General features: G+C 54.4%; 1 protein-coding gene across 1 annotated transcript; it reads right to left on the reverse strand.

The window, feature by feature from the left end:
• Nucleotides 1-2,462: 2,462 nt before the first annotated feature.
• Nucleotides 2,463-15,917, reverse strand: CST7 (cystatin F). The gene is made up of 5 exons (XM_066385292.1): nucleotides 15,786-15,917; nucleotides 7,056-7,228; nucleotides 5,390-5,506; nucleotides 3,805-4,362; nucleotides 2,463-3,276 (listed from the first exon to the last, which is right to left on the reverse strand). The coding sequence occupies exons 1-4, from the start codon at nucleotides 15,853-15,855 to the stop codon at nucleotides 4,285-4,287; spliced, it is 438 nt and encodes a 145-aa protein (XP_066241389.1). The 5' UTR covers nucleotides 15,856-15,917; the 3' UTR covers nucleotides 2,463-3,276; nucleotides 3,805-4,284.
• Nucleotides 15,918-19,124: the final 3,207 nt, after the last annotated feature.

Here is a 19,124-nt window from a genome sequence, read left to right on the forward strand (position 1 = left end):
CCCTGTGTGCTTTATTATCTGTTATAAGCCCCTCATCAAAATTTAGTTATTGGCCCTGCCTGGGTAGCTCAGTTGGTTAGAGCGTTGTCCCAATATGCCAAGGTTGTGGGTTCAATCCCTGGCCAGGGCACCTGCAAGAGTCAACAATAAATGCATAAATAACTGGAACAAAAAAAAACAATGTTTCTCTCTCTCTCTCTCTCTCCTCCCTTCTCTCTAAAATTAATAGTTAAAAAAAAGATTCCCTTTTGATTTTTTTTTTTTTTTTACAGGGACAGAGTCAGATAGGGACAGACAGACAGAAACGGAGAGATGAGAAGCATCAATCATTAGTTTTTCATTACAACACCTTAGTTGTTCATTGACTGCTTTCTCATATGTGCCTTGACCGTGGGCCTTAAGCAGACTGAGTAACCCCTTGCTCAAGCCAGTGACCTTGGGTCCAAGCTGGTGAGCTTTTTTCTCAAACCAGATGAGCCCGCACTCAAGCTGGCGACCTCGGGGTCTTGAACCTGGGTCCTCTGCATCCCAGTCCAACGCTCTATCCACTGCGCCACCGCCCGGTCAGGCCCCTTTTGATATTTTTAACATCAGTGAACACTTGCAGAGTGGTCTACAGTTTTGAAAAGGTTTTCATGTACCTTTTTAATGATGCAGCCTCATTTGCAGGCAGGAACTGAGGCTGGTGGGGAAGCGACTTGCCCAGAGTCAACAGCCAGCATGCAGCTGAGCCGGACCTGTGCTGTGATGGACTACTGGGGAGCTGGGGGACGAGGCAGGTGGTGTTGGGAGGACCTGTCTCTGTGGTGCCACTACCCGGCCCGAGGGTCAGATCCTAGCTGTATTCAGAGTTCTGTGGGATCCCAGCTCTCTGGGCTGGCCTGGGCATCAGTGTGGTTTCAAGTCTCACAGGTGGTCTCCGCGGGTAGTGGTGAGGCATTCATCACATTCTGGGCCCAGCTGCAGCCTCAGGAGGGCCGGCCGGTGACTGGAGCAGGGGCAGGGGCAGTGGCAGGGGGGGAGGGGCATGGCCAGGGGCAAGCTCAGCACACTTAGGGCTGGACTGTCAGGATTTTGATGGTTTTGGTGGTCTGTTCAAGTTTGAGAGAGTATTTATTCTTTCTGGCCATAGGTCTGGTATGTCTTAGAATCGTGGGCCCTTAACTTTCCATTTTCTCCATGACAGTAACATTAGATGATGGCGCAGCTTCCCTCTGAGTCGGAGGAGAGCTGGTGAGGTTAGAAAACGGGTGGAACTGGGTTGGCAGTACAGGACTTGAGGCCGTCACTAGTTGACATCCCCCATGTGCTGAACGGTACCTAGCTCCATGTGGGTGTTGGGCACCTGTTGGAACCCACTGCAGGCTCTGGCAGACCCTTCTCAGGTGCCGCTGTGGTGCACTTGGTCTGGAGAAAACAGGGCCTCAGCCGTCAGGGTCCCTGTGCTGAACAAAGCGATCCCAGCCGGCCCGGTCAGACACAGCCCTGCAGGGCCTGCTCTGCAGCAAGCTGGGCCACACGCATCTCTGCAGGGGTCAAAGGGACGCCAGCTGCTGGCTTCCAGATTTCAAGGTAGCCTCACACTGGCTCACCTCCCAGCCCCTTCTGGTGTCGCATGGCGGGTTTAAATGGTGTTTGACACCACGCATTTACTCCTGAGAGGTACACTACATACAACCACTGGGATGGGGGTGAGGGGACTGTGGATGCATTGTAACCAAGAGCCTTTTCTACCTGGAATCCAGGCCCTGAGGCCTTCGTGGAGGAAGGTTTGCAGAAGCCTGAGGTTGGGCTGGTGGCTGGTGTGCCATAGGTCTGAGACTCTCTTTGTCAACTCTGTGAAAGGCAGTACAGACCTGGTTCCAAATGATGTTTTGAAAATCGTGGATATAGGTTAAAGTTCAAACCTGAGAGTTCTGAGATTGGGATTTGAGACCTCCCCTCCCTGCTGGGGGGGAGGTTAGCCACAGCCTCCTGACTGGGCAGGGAGGTTGGGGTCTGTGGGCCCAGCAGGGGTTCTATGAGGCTGCGCTCCTCCCTCCCCTCATAGCTACGTGTGCTCTCATTTCTTTTCTTTCTTTTTTTTTTTTTCTTTTTTTTTGTATTTTTCTGAAGCTGGAAACGGGGAGAGACAGTCAGACAGACTCCCGCATGCGCCCGACCGGGATCCACCCGGCACGCCCACCAGGGGGACGCTCTGCCCACCAGGGGGTGATGCTCTGCCCCTCCGGGGCGTCGCTCTGCCGCGACCAGAGCCACTCTAGCGCCTGGGGCAGAGGTCAAGGAGCCATCCCCAGTGCCCGGGCCATCTTTGCTCCAATGGAGCCTTGGCTGCGGGAGGGGAAGAGAGAGACAGACAGGAAAGGGGGGGGTGGAGAAGCAAATGGGCGCTTCTCCTATGTGCCCTGGCTGGGAATCGAACCCCGGTCCCCCGCACGCCAGGCCGACGCTCTACCGCTGAGCCAACCGGCCAGGGCCTGCTCTCATTTCTGACACTACATCATGTGTGGCCAGTGGAGGGGTGCCTGTTGGAGGTCTGAGTAATTTTTAGGACAGGCTTGGCCTTGAGGAGCTCTGATCTGTATACTTAAATGTAAATGAGATGGACTGGGATCTCTGAATGTGGGATTCTCCATTTGCTTCATCATCTTGCACAAATCCTGATGATCCCTCGAGCTGTGTTAGTCCAGTCCCGGTGTTGGTGTTCTGCCACCTTGGAATGCTTGGGGCCCACAGCGCTGAGTGAACTCACTTGTCTTTATGAAAGGATTGCCTTTGGGAGCCTTCGGAATCATTGGATAATCTTGTGGCATAGTTGCTACCACTGTCTCTGAATTAAATGACCAGAGGGGTGAGGCAAAGCAGCAAAATCATTGAGGATTTGGAATTTAGTTTTACCATCATCAATGAAGGAACGTGAGGGTCATTCATTTTGGTCATTCACGTTAATTAATTTATGACATTGTGCTAAATTTGCCATACATATTTAATGCAGATTTTCTCTTTCTGGTGAGTTATCAGGTCTGTATTTTTGAAAGGCAACAAGGTATTTTGTACTAATTCATAGTATGAGGAGGCCCTGGAGAGAAAGAATTCCGAAAGCGCGTGGCCCTGTGTGTGCGCAGGCTCGCTGCTGCTGGTCAGAGCGCCTCTTCTCTGAGTGGAGCTCGGGCCTGGCCTTCGGCAGCTCCTGGGCTTCTCTGTGGTCCAGTCTTACACTGCTTCCAGTTTAAGTGCAAGACTTTTTTTTTTTTTCTTTCCAATTTTTCCATTAATCTGAGAGTGAGAGAGAAGTATGGTTCCACTCAGTTGTGTACTCATTGATTGCTTCTTGTACATGCCCGGACCAGGGGTTGAACCTGTGACCTCTGGTGGCCTGGGCCGATTCACTATCCACCACCCAACCAGGGCCAGCGAGGCCTGATTTTACAAGAATTCTGGGTGGTCTCTTTCCCCCATGTTCCCAGGGCAGCATGTCTTCCCTCTCCTGGGTGGGTCTCAGGGATGTTACCCCATCACTATCTCCTGCCCTACTTGTCCAAGCACCGCTGTGCACATGCAGAGCCTCCGAGGCGGCAGAGTGTATGTCCCAGCCTGGCGGAGACACAGCTGGAGGGGAGCACTCTGTGGGGTGCTGCTGCCCACCTGCCAGTTCACTATAGGGACGCAGACTGGCCTGTTTCTAGCTGCTTTGGTGTAGTATGTTGTGGCCATCAGCTAGTGGCCAGAAGAGCCCTAGGGTGCTTTATGGAGGTAACTTAGAGTGGTCAGACCGCTCGGTGAGGGGAACTTTTCAATGCTCACCTTACCTTCCTGAGTCTCCCTTTAACAGGTAAAGCAACAGCCATTTCTTTGAGATGATCAGTATTTTACTCATATTTATTTATGACTTGCTTCATCCATGAGAGGTCAGCATGCTCAGTAGCAGACTTAGTTCCTTTGTCCAGTGCTGTAACTAGACAGATGAAAGGATAGATCTCTGGGCTTCTATCAGGGACCAGGGAGTGTGGAGTAGTTGGTGCAGACCACTGGGTAACTGGACGGAAGGGGCTCCTTCAGGGTGAGAACCCCAAACATTCCTGTTGTGGGACTCAGTCCCCTGTGTTCACTCTGAATCCAGCTGCACAGCATCAGTAAAATGAATTAAGTTTAGAAGAGAATTCAAAGTATTTAACTTTAGGGCGGTCATTCTTCCATCCCAGTTACTCTGTAATGGACCCATGGCACTTCCACTGCTCTCCGGGAGCTATTTCAGAAGAGCCTGCGGCTGGAGAATTGCGGAAGTCAGTGACAGTGGAGAACAGGCACCTCGAACCTCTGGAGCCAGGGGATGACCCAGACTTCAGAGTAGCAACTGAAAGTCTGAAACAAAGAAGGGCAGCCTGAGAGTCCTGCTAGCCATCACAGAGGCTGCCACCCCCAAGGCCGCGCACCCGAAGCCCCGCAGTGCCCGTGCCGCTGCCATGGGCTGTGCCCGTGTGTGTGCGTGCCCCCGTGTGTGTGCACTCGTGTGTGTGCGTGCCCCTGTGTGCGTGCCCCTGTGTGCGTGCACCCATATGTGTGTGTGCCCCTGTGTGTGTGCGTGCCCCGTGTGTGTGCGTGCCCCTGTGTGTGTGCACTCGTGTGTGTGCGTGCCCCTGTGTGCGTGCCCCTGTGTGCGTGCACCCATATGTGTGCGTGCCCCCGTGTGTGTGCGTGCCCCTGTGTGCGTGCACCCATATGTGTGTGTGCGTGCCCCGTGTGTGTGCGTGCCCCGTGTGTGTGCGTGCCCCTGTGTGTGTGCACACGTGTGTGTGCGTGCCCCTGTGTGCGTGCACCCGTGTGTGTGCGTGCCCCTGTGTGTGTGCACCAGTGTGTGTGCGTGCCCCTGTGTGCGTGCCCCTGTGTGTGTGCACACGTGTGTGTGCGTGCCCCTGTGTGCGTGCACCCGTGTGTGTGCGTGCCCCTGTGTGTGTGCCTGGACACTGCATTTTCCTTCCTGAGGACTTCTCTCCTTGTTCTGAGTTTTTATTTAAAAATTTTTTGAACTTACAGAAAAATGGAAAGAGTAATTCCAGCATTTAGTATTTGTTTTGCCTATATTTATGAATTATTAAATTTTGCCACACTGGCTTTCTCCCTGTGTGTGTATATAAATTTATGAATTATTTCAAAGTTCTCTTTTTTGCTCTAACCCACCCCCAGATGTAGCTGCACTTCTCTGGGAGGTGTCCCTTCCGTGTCTGCCCGTGTCTGTTGGGACCCATTGGGTGCTGGGATGCCCGGCCTCAGGCGTGATCCCTGGGCCACGGAGCAGACCAGGGTGAAGGAGTGTTTCTCAAAGCCCTGCAGAGCACACGGGGCCAGGGCTGGGTGGGAGGTCTCAGGAGGTGCGACCCCTTTGTTTTACCCGCTTTAAGGTGTAGTTGGTCTGGAAGTCACAGTTGTCCAGACTGGGGTGCTTCGTTTTCTTGCAAGTAGTTCTGCCAATCTCCATATCCAGCATATATTTCAGGCCTTTCACCACCTAGAGAGAGAGAGGGCAGGGCTGGGTTACTTGGTGCAGGGCAGAGGGATGGCAGCCCCTCTCCCAGCAGGAGAGGGCTTGAAGACGGGATGAAGATGTCCTGCTGGGCTGGGCCCGTGCCCTCTGGGGGCTGCGACTGGGGGAGGGCACGTGGAGTGTCCGTGAGCCCCCGTGGGAGGCAGCCTGTGACCAGTCCCCGACGCTCCCTCTGCTTTATTCCCTAATCTTCTCACTCCTGCTCAGGGGCAGACATGTGCTCTGTGTCCAGGACTCGCCATCAGGCAGCAGGAAGGTGGCAGACTAGGGTTGCCCAGGGCAAAGGTAAATCCTGCCTGCCCGCCCCCATGCCCTCGCCACCCACTGCTGCCTGCCCTGTGGCCTTTACATGGGGTGTCTGCTGGCTCCCTCACCATTCCCGGCAACAGTGCGGGTATTTCAGTTATATTTCAACATAGCCCTTCTCCACTTGGATGTGGCAACAACCTGGTCCGTTCCCCTCATCTACGGTCTCAGAGGAGTCAGAGAAACCATTCTCAGTTTTCAGTCTCAGCCCCACCAACTACCTAAGTGAAATAAAATCCCCAACCTCACTGAGCAATAGTGTACCCCTGCAAGAGGCCACAGCCTTCTATGGTCCTGGGGCTCTGTCCTTGGAGTGGTGACACTTGGGCTGTTTCCATGAAGAACCTTACAGAAAGCCTGTCCCCACCAAACTTCCTGCTACAGGACACTTTCTCATCATACACATACACTGCTCTTAAAAGGTTTAAGAGCAAATAAAGAAGATGATAAAAATCACCTATAATTCTGTGACCCAAAGGTAACCAACCATCACTGGCGTGTGAGAGCGGTCAGCGTTGTTCTCCCTCACCCTCATAGTTCCCCGGCTTCCCTCGCATAGCTGCCCAGTGTCCTGGCTGTGCCTTGTTAGTTACTGATCTGCATCCCGTATCCCGGGCTGACCCTGTGTTCTCAGGACACAGATGAACAAGGCCTGGCTCTGCGCTGTAGGGTTCTCTCTAGGAGGGAAAGCGCTGAGCCATCTGTGTGGCATGGAGGCAAGGCTGGAGGAGGAGGGCTTGTGTGTGGAGGGGGTTGGGGGTGGGCGAAGGAACTGGCCCCAGGTGAAGAATATCAAAAGTTGCTTTGAGGCCATGGTTCTGCTGCAGGGATGAGGCGGGATAGCCTCGGGTGGGGCAGCGCTGGCAGGTGACAGCATCTCTATCCGTTTGGCTCCTGTTGCTTAGCTTCTGGTTTTTCCCCACCTGCAGCCTTCAGCCCGCCCACCTCTGATCCCTGTCCGCCCCACCCTTCTGTGCTGCCCCGGTGGCTCTGCCCAGGAGAAGCTGGCTTTAGTAAGAAGTGGCTCCTCTCTGGCGACACTGGTTTGGCCTGCTTGTAGGCTATCTGTGGCTGCTCCTGTCAGCCCCCTGGCCTGGTCTGTGCTCTAATGGCCAGGGCACTAGATGGGTGGGCCCCTGGAGGACAGGAGCTTCTGTAGCCTGGCCTCCTAGTCCTGAGACTCTGGCACCAGAACCCAGACCCTCACCTGGACCAGTGCTCTGCTGACATGGGACTCCTTGAATAAGAAGATGTCATTTGTGCAGTTGTTGAACTTTTCAACGCTGTGTCTGGCTGCTTTGAGGACTCCTGAGTCATTGGTCTTGACTGTTCTGGGAAATCCTGGCTTCATATCAGAGTTAAAGATCTGGGAACAAAAATCTGAAAGAGAGACATGGAACCAGACAAGAACATTGCTGTCAGTGGGGCCCTTGGTCAGGTGTCACGCATCACACCTTGCTGCTCAGTTCTCTCTGCTCCCCTTGTGGCTCCCAGCCCATCGACTCCTTGCTCATCTGCCCTCCCCTCATTGGTCCATCCTCCCCTCACTCATTTACCCTCCACTCTCCTGTCCACCATCCTTGGCCTGTCCTGTCCTCAACCTACAATGCAATTGCTGTGCATCTGCATGGTTGCCTTGCACTGAAAGCTGAGGACCAGGTGAAGCAAGTGGTGTACTGATGGGTGAGACACAGTTCCTGTGCCCTGTTCCTGCCCCTACAGCCTCCTTCAGAACCCAGGGTTATCTCCAATGTGTGTGTGTGTGTGTGTGTGTGTGTGTGTGTGTGTGTGTGTGTGTGTGTGTGTTTCTTTTTCTTTTATTCAGTGAGAGGAGGGGAGGCAGGGAGACAGACTGGGCACACATCCTGACCGGGATCCATCCGGAAAGCCCACTAGGGGGCGATGATCTACCCAACTGGGGTGTTGCTCAGCAACTGAGCTTTTCTCAGCCTCTGAGATGGAGGCCATGGAGCCATCCTCAGAGCCTGGAGCCAACTCGCTCCAGTCGAGCCTTGGCTGCAGGAGGGGAAGAGAGAGAGAGAAGTGAGAGGGGGGGCAGTGGAGAAGCAAATGGGCGCTTCTGTTGTGTGCCCTGACTGGGAATCAAACCTGGTACATCCACATGCCAGGCTGATGCTCTACCACCATGCTAACCGACCAGGGCCTCCAATGTATGTTACAGAAAACCTGAACATGTCTGAAGATAACAGAGCCTCAGGACAGGATGCAGCTTCAAGGTGTTAGGAGAAGTCGCACCCGCTGGCCTTTAAGGCCAACATCTGGTCCTGCCGACCCCTCAGCTTGTCCCCAACAAGTTGACCCCAGGGAACGACCCAAAGGCCAGTCCTGCCCTCCCACTGTGAGGCAGCTGCTGTTCTCCTCCTCCTTGGGGCTGCTTGTTAGAACCTACCCAGCTTCCAGGCCACACTCCCAGGGCCCCAGCCCCAGGCAGCACGTAGCACCTGGGACTGCTCACACCCTGCTGCCTCCTCCTCCACAGTTTTGGGTCATGTCTGAGGGCCAGGCCTGGGTGACTGATCTCACACGGCTCCTGGTGGAGCTGGCATGTGGTGGGAGGAGAGAGCCCTGGGTTTCTTTATGTTCTTCCTGTCCTGAGGGGAGGCCCATATTTGGATAAAGGGGGGGGAAGGGCTCCCCAACCATCGCATACCCAGACTCTGACAGTAGGCAAGCCAGGGGCCCAGTCCCCCTCCTCTGCTCTGCACACCCTCCTCTGCAGCCCCGCAGCAGTGGAGCCCAGGGGGACCCAGCCCTCCCTGACAAAGACCCTGACTTTACTGCTCTCCTCGGCTCCCTGTGGGCTGTGCCCTCCTCACCCTCAGGTGCACGGGCACAGAAGCTCATGTTTGCTGGAGCTCTCACTCCACAGATAAACAGGCTAGACAGATGAGAGAGCAGCGAGTGAAGGAAGGCAGGAGTGGTGTCTGCAGGGAGGCCGCTGTGGGCCGTGGGGCTCAGGGGACCCGGTGGCCGAGGTGAGAGCACGGGGAGCAGCGCTGAAGGCCAGGCTGGCCCGACGTGGGTGTGTGCGTTTGGGTTACGAACATTGGATCTTATTATTAAGAAAATAGGAATGTAAAAACCCACAGGCTAAAAAAAAAACAAAAACAAACCCACAGGCTACCTGAATTGCAACAAGTGAACACAGCCTCTTCTGGTTGGTGGCTCATGGTTGAATTCATCAGTTTTACTACAATGGTCATGTACTAGTTGTGTATAAAAATAACAAAAAGTTAAAAGTTGCGGGGAGAAATCTAAATAAACTGGTGGGGGAAGAGAGGAGCGAAGGTGCTTAGGTCCGTGGACTTCTCTTTACTAAGACTTTCCCACAGCTTTTCCTGAAGCAGCGTGCTGTGATCCAGGTCTGAGCACAAGCAGCTGGAGGTGGAGGTGGGCGTGACAGCAGCAGCACTAAGCGGAGGAGCCCCTGCTGCCCTGTGTCCCCTGCTCCCCACACAGACAGGCTCGCACTGAAACTGGAGAGACCCAGGTGTACTTGGGTTGTAGACACGTGCTGTCTGAGAAGATACTGGTGGCGAGGGATGTGGGAGTCAAGGTACAAGGTTGTTTCTGGGTTGTGAAGAAATCAAAACTTAGGGAGGAAACCAGTGGCCTAGACTCAGCAGAGCTCGGGAGCTTTAACAGAAGCACGATTCCAGGGGCTGAACCGGTGTGTCCCGTTAGGGCTAAGAAGTCCCCCACTCATAGGGACTGACAGAGGGGGCTGAGAGAAGTACCTCAGCCTTGTGCTGGGTGTGGCGTTAGAGAGGGGCAGTGGGCTGGTGAGGCTGAGGGGGCTGGAAACCTGAGCCACTGGCAGACTTGTGCCCAGTAGGATGGCACCCCCCGTGTGGCTGTGCTAGCTGTGGCCTGCGAGTAAGGTTGTGCCCGAGAGCCAGGCTCCCTATGCTTTAGCAGCCCAAAGGACCGGGTCCCTCCCAAAAGAAGGGTATGGCTGTCTGCTGGTCCAAGGTTTCCCCAGAGCTTTGTTCTCCACAAGCGTGCTCTGAGATTCTCCTTGTCAATAACCCAGCCCTCCAATGATAATCTCACAGGGGCTGGGCTGAAGCCTTCACTTGAGGTGTTTGAAGCTTGAAGCTACTAAATCCGCTTCCATCCCTAGAGCCCGGGAGCTGGGTTGACCAAGCAGTGTCAGGCTCTGAAGCCTATGTTCCCCGGCCCCCCACATGGCTCTGGCGCAGGCGGTGTGGGAGGCCTGGCCCGTGTGTGCTGATGCTGACGTACACGTGGCAGGGAGGACTACCCGGGGACCTGTCCTTGCTGACCACAGGCAGATAGGCGTGGACTTCAGTTTTAACGAAAAACTGGTTTGGGAAACAGCTTGGTTTCTGCTCATCACTGAAGTCTACACAATAGAGAGAGCAAGACACCCCTTTCTTTTTAGTTACCAGTTATTACATGGTCCCCATCTCCTGTGGATTCACACATTTATTGCTTTTTCTGATCATAAGCTTACCTATTTTTGGTAGAAAATTTGAAAAATACAGTACAGTTTAACAAAAATATTAGAAATCATTCTGAATATCTCCAAGGTAGCCACTGTTAACTGTTTTGTTATTTACATAAAGTGTATTACATTTAATTTTCCTTGTATTCAGCAGAATTAATGAAGTGAAATCAGAGGAAGTTGAACCTCAGATGAATGTGATGTTAGTTCCTAAGTGATTTTGGTAAAGTTACGAGAAAGTTATTTTTATTTAACTACTTGCTTCCTAAAATGTTGGTTTCAAGTCAGCACAGAGGACCAAACAAAAAGTAAAAACTCCACTTTTAATTTTTAAAATAAAAAAGTCAAGCCTATTTTTAGAATGATTCAAGAGGAATTAACAGGGAAGGGACTGACCAGGATAAAAACTATCCCAGAAGGGACTCCCTTTCAGGGGAGACCGCCAGCAGGGACTGACAGCCTGGCGCGTCCCTGGGCCCAGCCAGGAGTCAGTCCTCCCTGCGTCCCTCTGCTCTGGGAGTTGCGGCATGTGACCATCGTGCAGGTGAAGAAGCTGAGGCTGCACAGGAGTGCAGGGCGGGCTTAGAGCCAGCTCTGACTAGTTCTAAAGACCATGCTCTTTTTTCTCATTCAAGAGCTATTTCCTGGCAGCTGCTGTGGGTGATTCCAAGACGGCTCGGAAACTCAAGAGTCCACAGTACAGGCAGCACGCAGACCCCGGCTGGACAGGTCCCAGGAAGGGGACTAACCTGCCCATAAAGAGAGCGCTGAGGGAGGGGCACTGGGGATGGGGAGACCAGTGAGACAGCGGTAGCAGGATGTCACCTAGTGAGGAGGAGATAGCACTGACATCACTTAGTGGGGCTGGGTGTGGGGGAGGCGCTGTGGTGGCTTGGTGATGCCACAGAAAGGGGAGGGGCAGGTTAGTGAGAAGAAGCAAAACATTCTTCTGCAAAGGACCACTGCTGGAGAGGAGAAGGGGAATTCTTCCAAATGAGGGGTGACTCCGTCCTGCCCCCACCCCCCAGGACAGCACAGAGAACAAACACATCAAGGCCCAGGGCTTGGACATGCAGCGCATAGCCTCTGCTCGGCCAGGTGGGAAGCGAGGTCGAAAGCACCCAGAAAGGAGAGAAGATGGGGGACACTTGCCAGCCCAGCCCAGAAACAGGGCTCTCCATGAAGGACTCCTTTACTACTCATAGGAATGAATTCGCTCTTTGGCTGGTCTTGAAAATAATGACTCAAACAGCAGGCTGTTGAGGGGCAGGGAGGCGCAGCTGAGGGAGGAGTACCACGCACCCCGGCAGGGTTCCTTTTCTGAAGGGACTAGCGGACATTAGGATGACCAAAGGGCTGGGCCGGGTGCTGAGCAGAGTATGAAGTGCTTGTGACCCAGGTGCCACCTCGGGAAGAATGCACAGTTGTAACATTAGGAGGGACAAGCACAATGTGCAGATGCAAAGTGCTTGGAGGAGAACGCTGGGTCCCAGGCCTCAGGGCGTCAGGACACAGCCAGCTCTGCACCTGGGTGTGGACTCGCGCCTGGGGCGGTGCACACCTGTTCTCAGATGACAGGTCCTGGAGAGACCCACAAGAGGGTTGGATGCAGCCAGGTGGTGGGAGGTGCTGACTGTCCCCACCTGCCTGTGGCTCAGCCTTGCTGCAAGAGCTGGGGTGTCGAGGGGTCCCCTCAGGCTCCTGGCCATGCCAGGCTGGCACCAGTGGGACCCTGGGCCACCCCCTTTGTTACAGTCACCCCAGCCCTCTCCAACCTTGCACGTATCAAAGATGTCTAGGGCTCTCTCCTTTCTCTGGTGATCAGAATGGGAAGCAAAGTGGAATTCAAGGAAACATTCTGATGTTTCTCGCTTAAAAATGTAATTTTTCTATACAAATCACACATGATTCCTACTCCAGCGTCCAGTTCCTGTTCCCGTTGCGTTCCCCCACCCCTTCAAAACTGCGACGGGCCCCATGGGCCACTGCTTTGGGCACTGCCCTGTCCTCTGTGAGCAGAGGACTTCAATTATAAGCCTGCTGGTGTGTGTTGACCCTTTGGGAAAACAACTAAGAGTTTCAATCAAATCCACGGGTGAACAGGCAACACCACAGCTTGGGGAAACTGTCAATAACCAGAGTGTTAGTGGTAGCAACTGTTAACTGTTTCCAGGCAGATTAAAGAGGGTAAAATCTGCCCTCAAAGTACCATAAACGTCTAGGCCAGTGTCCTGTAAAAGGCGTGGGACAAGGACTTCCTGACGAAGAACAGATGGTAAAATAATCTGGTAGTGAACGGTTTTGGAAAACAGCCCTTCATTTACTTTTCTGAAAAGTTAAGACAAGTTGGATGTCTGTCCTGTGGGGAGCACCAGGCCCTGGGACACTGGCCATGTGTACACGTCCTGAAGCCACGCAGAGGACAAGACCCTTTGGAGAGAGCACCTGTCTCCTTGGGCCTGTCCATGTGGAGGGAAAAGGGGTGCTTGGGGGGGCTGGGGCTCCCCACCACCTTCTTCTTTTAGATTTTAGGTGTGGCCTGGGAGGTGAAGGGGACCAGGGTGTGAAATCATCCCTGAGAAGAGAATGCCAGGATGCCCACGAGTCAACTATGGGCAGTCTCCCTGTGAGACCTGCGATGGTGTCCTCCAGGTGGCTGCTTGGGCTCCCCTCACCAGCGTCGTGGAGCCCTTGTTATGGGCAGGGTGCAGAGACCCTTGGGGAGGTGGTCCCCATGGGCCCCTGCTCCTGAAGCTCACAGGCTGGAGGTCTGGGCCTAAGGACTGACTGTCAGGCTCACGGGTATCCACTCTCTGCCCACCTGGAGGTGACATCCTGAGCCCTGCACCCCTCTGCTCCTCTCACATGACAGCAGCACTCGGTAAGTCTGGATTGTTGCCATTAATGTTATGAAACTGCCCCCTGCCCAGCTGCGTTCTGGGGCTCTGAGAGTGAACAGGCCCATTCTTTTGAGGGCACGTGTGTTCCTTGGGCACAAAGGGGGTGTTGGTTAGTCCCAGCCTTAACCCCCGGGACATGTCCAGAGTCTGAATCCCAGCTCTGCCTCTCACTGGCTGTGTAGCTTTGGGCAAGCTGCCTAACCTCTCTGAACCTCTTACACATCTGTAAAACGGGGATGATGATGGCACTGACTTCACAGGGTGGTGGTGATAATATGTGAGACCTTACAGATAAAGTATGAATGGTGTAATTGTTATCAAGTATTATATCAAATATGCAATATGGCTAGCGTGGGAGTCTCTGAGGGCAAATTGGTGTCCTCCATTGGGAAAAAATAATCTCAGGATGCAAAGACTGGGCTGTGAGCTCCCACGGGCCTAGACAGAGCCTGCAGCAGTTTCCAGGCTCCTGCCCAGGATGCAGGGGCAATGCAGTCCCTCCCCTGCCACAGGTGGTCTCTGCGTATGATAGGAGCTCCCAGCCCTTGCTACTGGTCACGGAGAACTGGTGTCACCTTGCAGGTAGAAGGAGTGATGGCTGCTGGAACCCTGCCCAGGTAGCCCTGAAATGGGAAAATGGGCCATTGCTAGCTTGGCTGGGGATGGGGGCGGGGTGGCGGGAACAGAGTGTGATGCGATGGCCAAGTGGAGCTTCCCTGGAGAGTTGACAAGTTGAGAAAGAAGGGCTTTCAATTCTCCCTAAGTTCTGCTGGGCTTGGGGGGAGGGGAGAGCTGCTGGGCGCCTGCATTTAGGTTACGCCGCTTAGCGTTTAGGCGTAGGGAGAATGGTGCCACCCTGGGGTTCCTGGGGCACACCCCGCCCCACCACGGGAAGGTTCTATGACGGAAGCACCTGAGGGGATGAAAGCTAGGGTAGGGCGGGTGGGCGGCACAGCATGGGGGCTGCCAAGACCGAACAGACTCAGGAGCAGGGCAAGGCGGGAGGCCGCAGCACCCAGGCTCAGTGAGAGTGCTTCCATGTCCACCACGGTAAGCCCCTCAGGACCCAAGGTGGATGCGTTATTTACCCATTTCCTGGGTCAGGAGGCTGACGCTTAGACAGGCTCCAGGCTCCACAGTTACTGGGCTCAGGGAGTCTGCCTGTCCGAAGGCCGTCTGCATGGGGGTGTGCACTCTGGACCCTCCTCTGGGCTTGGTGGCAGAGAGCAGGTGGAAGGGGAGGGCCCCGGCTGGCTGAGAAGGGCTTTGGCGGGGAGAGGCAGGTGCAGCTGTGGCGGAGGAGGGTGTTGGAGAGAGCTGTGTTCAGTTTGAAACCCCAGCAGAGGGGTGGCTGCCCCGCTGGTGAGTGGGCATTCAGTCAGCTAAGGATGCCCATGCAGCCCTGTGCCGTCCCTATCTTGTTAGGGAGGGGGCTGAGGCAAGCAGGGAGAAGTCAGCAAACCACTGCTGGTGGCCGAGCAACAGTCCTGGCCCAGCTGGGAAGGCGGGGCCACGTCCCTCCAGGAGCCCTTCGCTAAGGTTTGAGGAGGAGTGCACTTCTCTGGTCTGAGCTTCGCCTTTCTTCCTCTGGCTTGTCCCCTCCTATGGACACTAGAGGTCCCAGGAAGACAGTGGCAGCCAGTCAGCCCTGGAAGAGGGGTCAGGGCTTCACTTGTGAGCCAAAAGCTAAGCTCCGGGAGAAGGAGGAAGGGTCCCTTAGGGCCTAGACCGGGAGCACAGCACCCACCCGAGATGGTCCAGGGCCCTGAGACAGTGTTCCCAGGAGGGGTGGGACTGAGAGCCCCCTCCCCCATGGACTGAGAGGCTCTGGGGCCTTGTAACTGGCCCTGTCTGAACACCTTCCACTTGGTCTCCTGTGGCCAGGCTCCAGCCCCCTTCCAAAGAGAGAGGAGGGCAGAACCAGCCCCTCCTGGACGCTGTCCCTGCTCCCTGTGACTTGAGCAGGCCACTTTGACCTTCCAGAACCAGCTTCCTCACTGGAAAGGAAGTGGAATAGAACCCGGGGTCTTCACCAGCATCCATGGCCTGTGGTTCTGGGGCTAGGGAGGCATCTCCAGCTCCACATGTGTGTGTTTGAGGGGGTGATCACTGGCTTTGTGACTTGAGCAAGTCACCTGCCCTAACTGTGGCTGGCCAGAAGGATGACAGTGTCTGCTCATCATGGTCTCTAGAGCCAAGTCGCAGGACAGCAGCTAGTGGGCAGGAATGACTGGCCATAAGATAGAAACCACCTAACCACCTAACCCATTTCTGTGCTCTGTCCCTCCGGAACCCGCCTTGGGCTGAGGTCCTTAGGCCACTGCATGGATCCGGGAGCAGTGGGGGACAGAAGTCCCTTCCCTTGTCCCCAGGCAGCACTCAGACCCCCACTCCTGAACCCCTGGAAGGCAGCTGAGGCCCTGTCTGCTGGGCCTGCCCACCCAGGACTGTGCTTCAGGACCCGTGTGCGGGGCGGAACTCATGGCACCCGGCTCCCTCCAGCAATTTTTGGATCCTGCATAGAACCAAAGGGAGACCCTCTTCTTACCTGGGGACAGGTGCCCTGTGCTGTTTAAGATGAGGCTGCAGAAGGCCAGCAGCTCCCAGGCTGGCCACATGGTTGCTGGAAGGCGGTGCTGGCCGCGGGCCACCGGAGGAGCTGGCGAGCGTGCTGGTGGTGGGGGACCTACAAACTGCCTGCCCAGAGGGAGCTGCCTGCCTTATTACTGGGCGGGGTGGTGGTTTCTTGCTCAGTCATTTTGACCAGAAACTCTACACCTCCACATCTGTCGGCTACAAAGTCAACCACTTCCTTTATTACAGTTTCCAAAGCGCAAGTCCTTGCAAGGGGAGGAGGGAGAGAAATGAGACCTGGGAACAAAACCCTGCAATCGTCTACCCTCAAAACACATGAAGACATGTTCCATTAAAAAATGTTAGCAGAATCATTTGGATCTTCTTCTCCAAACCACACTTCTAAGATCCAGGACTCCAGGTTCCTGAGGTTCTGAGTGGCCCCCAGCAGGAGGCTGCCTGCCTATGGCTGTGAGTGGACATCCTCCTACCCGGAAGTGGGCAGAAAATGACCCAGACTGCAGTTTCACAGGATGAAGGTGGCCAGGGCACATGCGCCCCTGGTGGTTTCTGCCCCCGGAGTCGGGAGAGGAGCAGTGTTTGCTGATTGAAAGAGCACGGCATCATTGGCTCCCAGCTGGGGAGGAGAAGAAAGAACAGCGTTTTAGCCCAGAGGTGCTAGCACCCTGGCAGATCGCCCGCTGCTGTGCTAGCTCAGCGGTGAGGAGCGGGGCTCTGGAGCCCAATGGCCTGAGTTTGTTTAAATCCAACTCTGGACTGTTATCAGTTGGGTGATCGTAGGTGTGGGTCAGCCTCTGTGCTTTAGTTTCCCCCGGGTAGGGTTGTGGTAAGGATTTGGGGACTTTCTCAGTGTAAATGCCCAGAGCCTGGAAAGCGAAGGTGTATGGACAGTTCATGGGCAGCCCAGGAGACGCCCGAGCCATCTGGACCATGTGTGGACTGCCTCCCCCAGGGCACAGGACAGGCAGACTCTCCCAGTCAGGACATGCATGTTAACACCATCCAGGGCAAGATCTGCCCCAGGTGGGGTCTGGGTTCTACTAGATTCCAGGCAGGTGACTGGGGTATGTCTGACTCAGTCGAACAGGCTAGGTTGCCTCTGGGTGCCCCCAGGTTCCTGGCCCGTGTAAGGACTGTTATCAGCAAAGTCCATGTAGCCCAGTGCGGGGCAGGTGGCCACATGGATCAACTGCGGCGGATGTGGTGCCAGCGCTTTCTGCTGGACCTGCTCTGCTGCTCCTGGCGCTCACCCTCCCGCTGCCAGCGGCTGTGTTATGAGGAATCCAGGGTGGTGTCTTCTTGCCAGGCTCTGGGCCCCGACCATGCGTGCCCTGTCTGAGTTCATCCCCGGGGGCCTGGGCTGGAGGGGAGGCTGGTGCAGCAGCTCTGCTGTCGCAGCTCAGGTGGCAGGTTGCCCTTCGTGCTTGCTTTTAGTGTGGGGTTATTCCCGCTTTCAGAAGCTCTGGACGAGGCTCAGGGCGATTTGGGGACTTTCTCCAGTCACTGTATCTTCTCTGGGCTTTGGCCCTTTCATCTGTGACTGTGGGTGACAGCTATCCACATCCCAGCGCTGCCACTCTCAGGCTGTGGGGCAAACAAAGGTCCAGGGAGGCCTCATTGTCACAAAGCACCATTGCAGGAAGGAGCAGATGTTGCACCAGTACTGTTATAGGGTTCTCCTGGGGAAGTGTGTGTGCGTGCGTGTGCATGGATGGTGTCGTATGTGTAAATGTCTGTGCCTGTGTCTGTTTGTGTCTCTGTGTGTATGCCTGTGTGTCTAGGAGTCTGTCTCAGTCTTCATATTGTTTGAGTGTGAATTTGTGTGTGTTTTTCAAAGTGTGTGAAAAAGATGAATGTGTATATGCTTATGTGCATATGTGTGTGCCGTTGTGTATATATATTGTAATGATAAATTTGTTGTCAACTTGACTGGGCCATGGGGTGCTCGGGTGTTTAGTTAAACATGATTCCTGGGTGTGCCTGTGGGCACATTTCTGGAGGAAATTAACATTTTAATTGGTGCACTGAGTAAAGCAGATTGCCCTCCCTCGTGTGGGTGGGCCTCGTCCAGTTAGTTGAAGACTTAAGCAGAATGCAAAGCTGAGCAGGAGAGAATTCTCTCTGCCTGATGGTCTTCCAGCCAGCACACCAGTCTCTGCTTTCAGACTCACTCAGATTGGAATGCATACCATTGGCTCTTGCTTCTCAGGCCTTTGGACCCGAACTGGAACTATGTCACTGATTTTCCTGGGTCTGGACTTCTTAGCCCTCAGAGTTGTGTGAGCCAGTTCCTTATAGAAAATCTCTTTACACACACACACCCCATTGGTTTGGCTTCTCTAGAGAACCCTGACTGATATGTTGTGCACATGTGTGTCTGTGCCTGGATGGGTGTCTATATATATAAGCATGTACTGTTAGTGTGTCTGTGTGTCTTTGCTTACATGTGTGTGTTCCTGTGAATCTGGGTAAAAGCTTTCTGTAGGTGTCTGCATGTGTGCGTACACATGTGCATATGTATGTATACATCTATACACACGTGTTATTCTGTGTATGTTATGTACACTATTTCTGTTCTATGCAAGGCATGCTCGAAGTGCTGTGGGGGTGGTGGTTGCTGTACTGAGTCTCGTTCTTTCATTTGTTCATCACGCACTCATCCTTCTACCCCTCGCTTGTTGAAGGGTGGTCCCTGGACCAGTGGGATCAGCATTCCCTGGAAGCTTGATGGAAATGGAGATTCTCAGGCCCCACTAGACCTTATGACTGAGACTGTGAACGGAGCCCAGGAATCTGTTTTCATAAACTCTCCAGGAGAGTTTTTGGCCTCTAAGGTTGGAAGCCCCGATTGAATCCATTTGATTGCCCCTCCTGTCCTTTCCTGTGGATATGCCTAACGTCCTTCTGGCCTCCATGCTGTGTTCACTGCTGGCCTTGCCCAGTTGTCACCCAACTACGTGAAGAACATGGCTCTTCCCACTAGCTGGTCATAAAGCAGGGCTCCTACATGAGATTCCTAGTCCTCAGGGGTGTGACTAGACGCAGGAGGGGCACAGAGACAGAGTGGGTTAGGGCAGCCTGGCTAAGGGCAGTCAAGGTGTGCGTATGCTTCTCCTCCGCAGTGGATGTGGTCACACCCCCAGATCCTTCCCTTTGCTGCTTGTGAAACCATAGAGCCTGGTTTTGCCAGAACGTCCAGAGCAAGGGCTTCTAAGATCTTGCCCATGCAGCTGGGTAGCCTCCTGTCTCTGGCTCTGTGAGCAGGAAGTGCTGTCTATCTACTGTGAAGAGT

Source organism: Saccopteryx leptura, chromosome 5 (assembly GCF_036850995.1).
Source record: "Saccopteryx leptura isolate mSacLep1 chromosome 5, mSacLep1_pri_phased_curated, whole genome shotgun sequence".
Classification (NCBI taxonomy): Eukaryota; Metazoa; Chordata; class Mammalia; order Chiroptera; family Emballonuridae; genus Saccopteryx; species Saccopteryx leptura.

What these genes read in the sequence shown, in the direction of transcription:
- CST7 (XM_066385292.1), bottom strand. Translation starts at nt 15,855, where the DNA reads ATGTGGCCAGCCTGGGAGCTGCTGGCCTTCTGCAGCCTCATCTTAAAC. An exon ending in TCAGCAGAGCACTGGTCCAG is followed by an intron (nt 5,507 to 7,055) that starts GTGAGGGTCTGG and finishes CTCTCTCTCTAG; the next exon opens with GTGGTGAAAGGCCTGAAATA. An exon ending in CCAACTACACCTTAAAGCGG is followed by an intron (nt 4,363 to 5,389) that starts GTAAAACAAAGG and finishes TCTTTGTTTCAG; the next exon opens with ACTTTCAGTTGCTACTCTGA.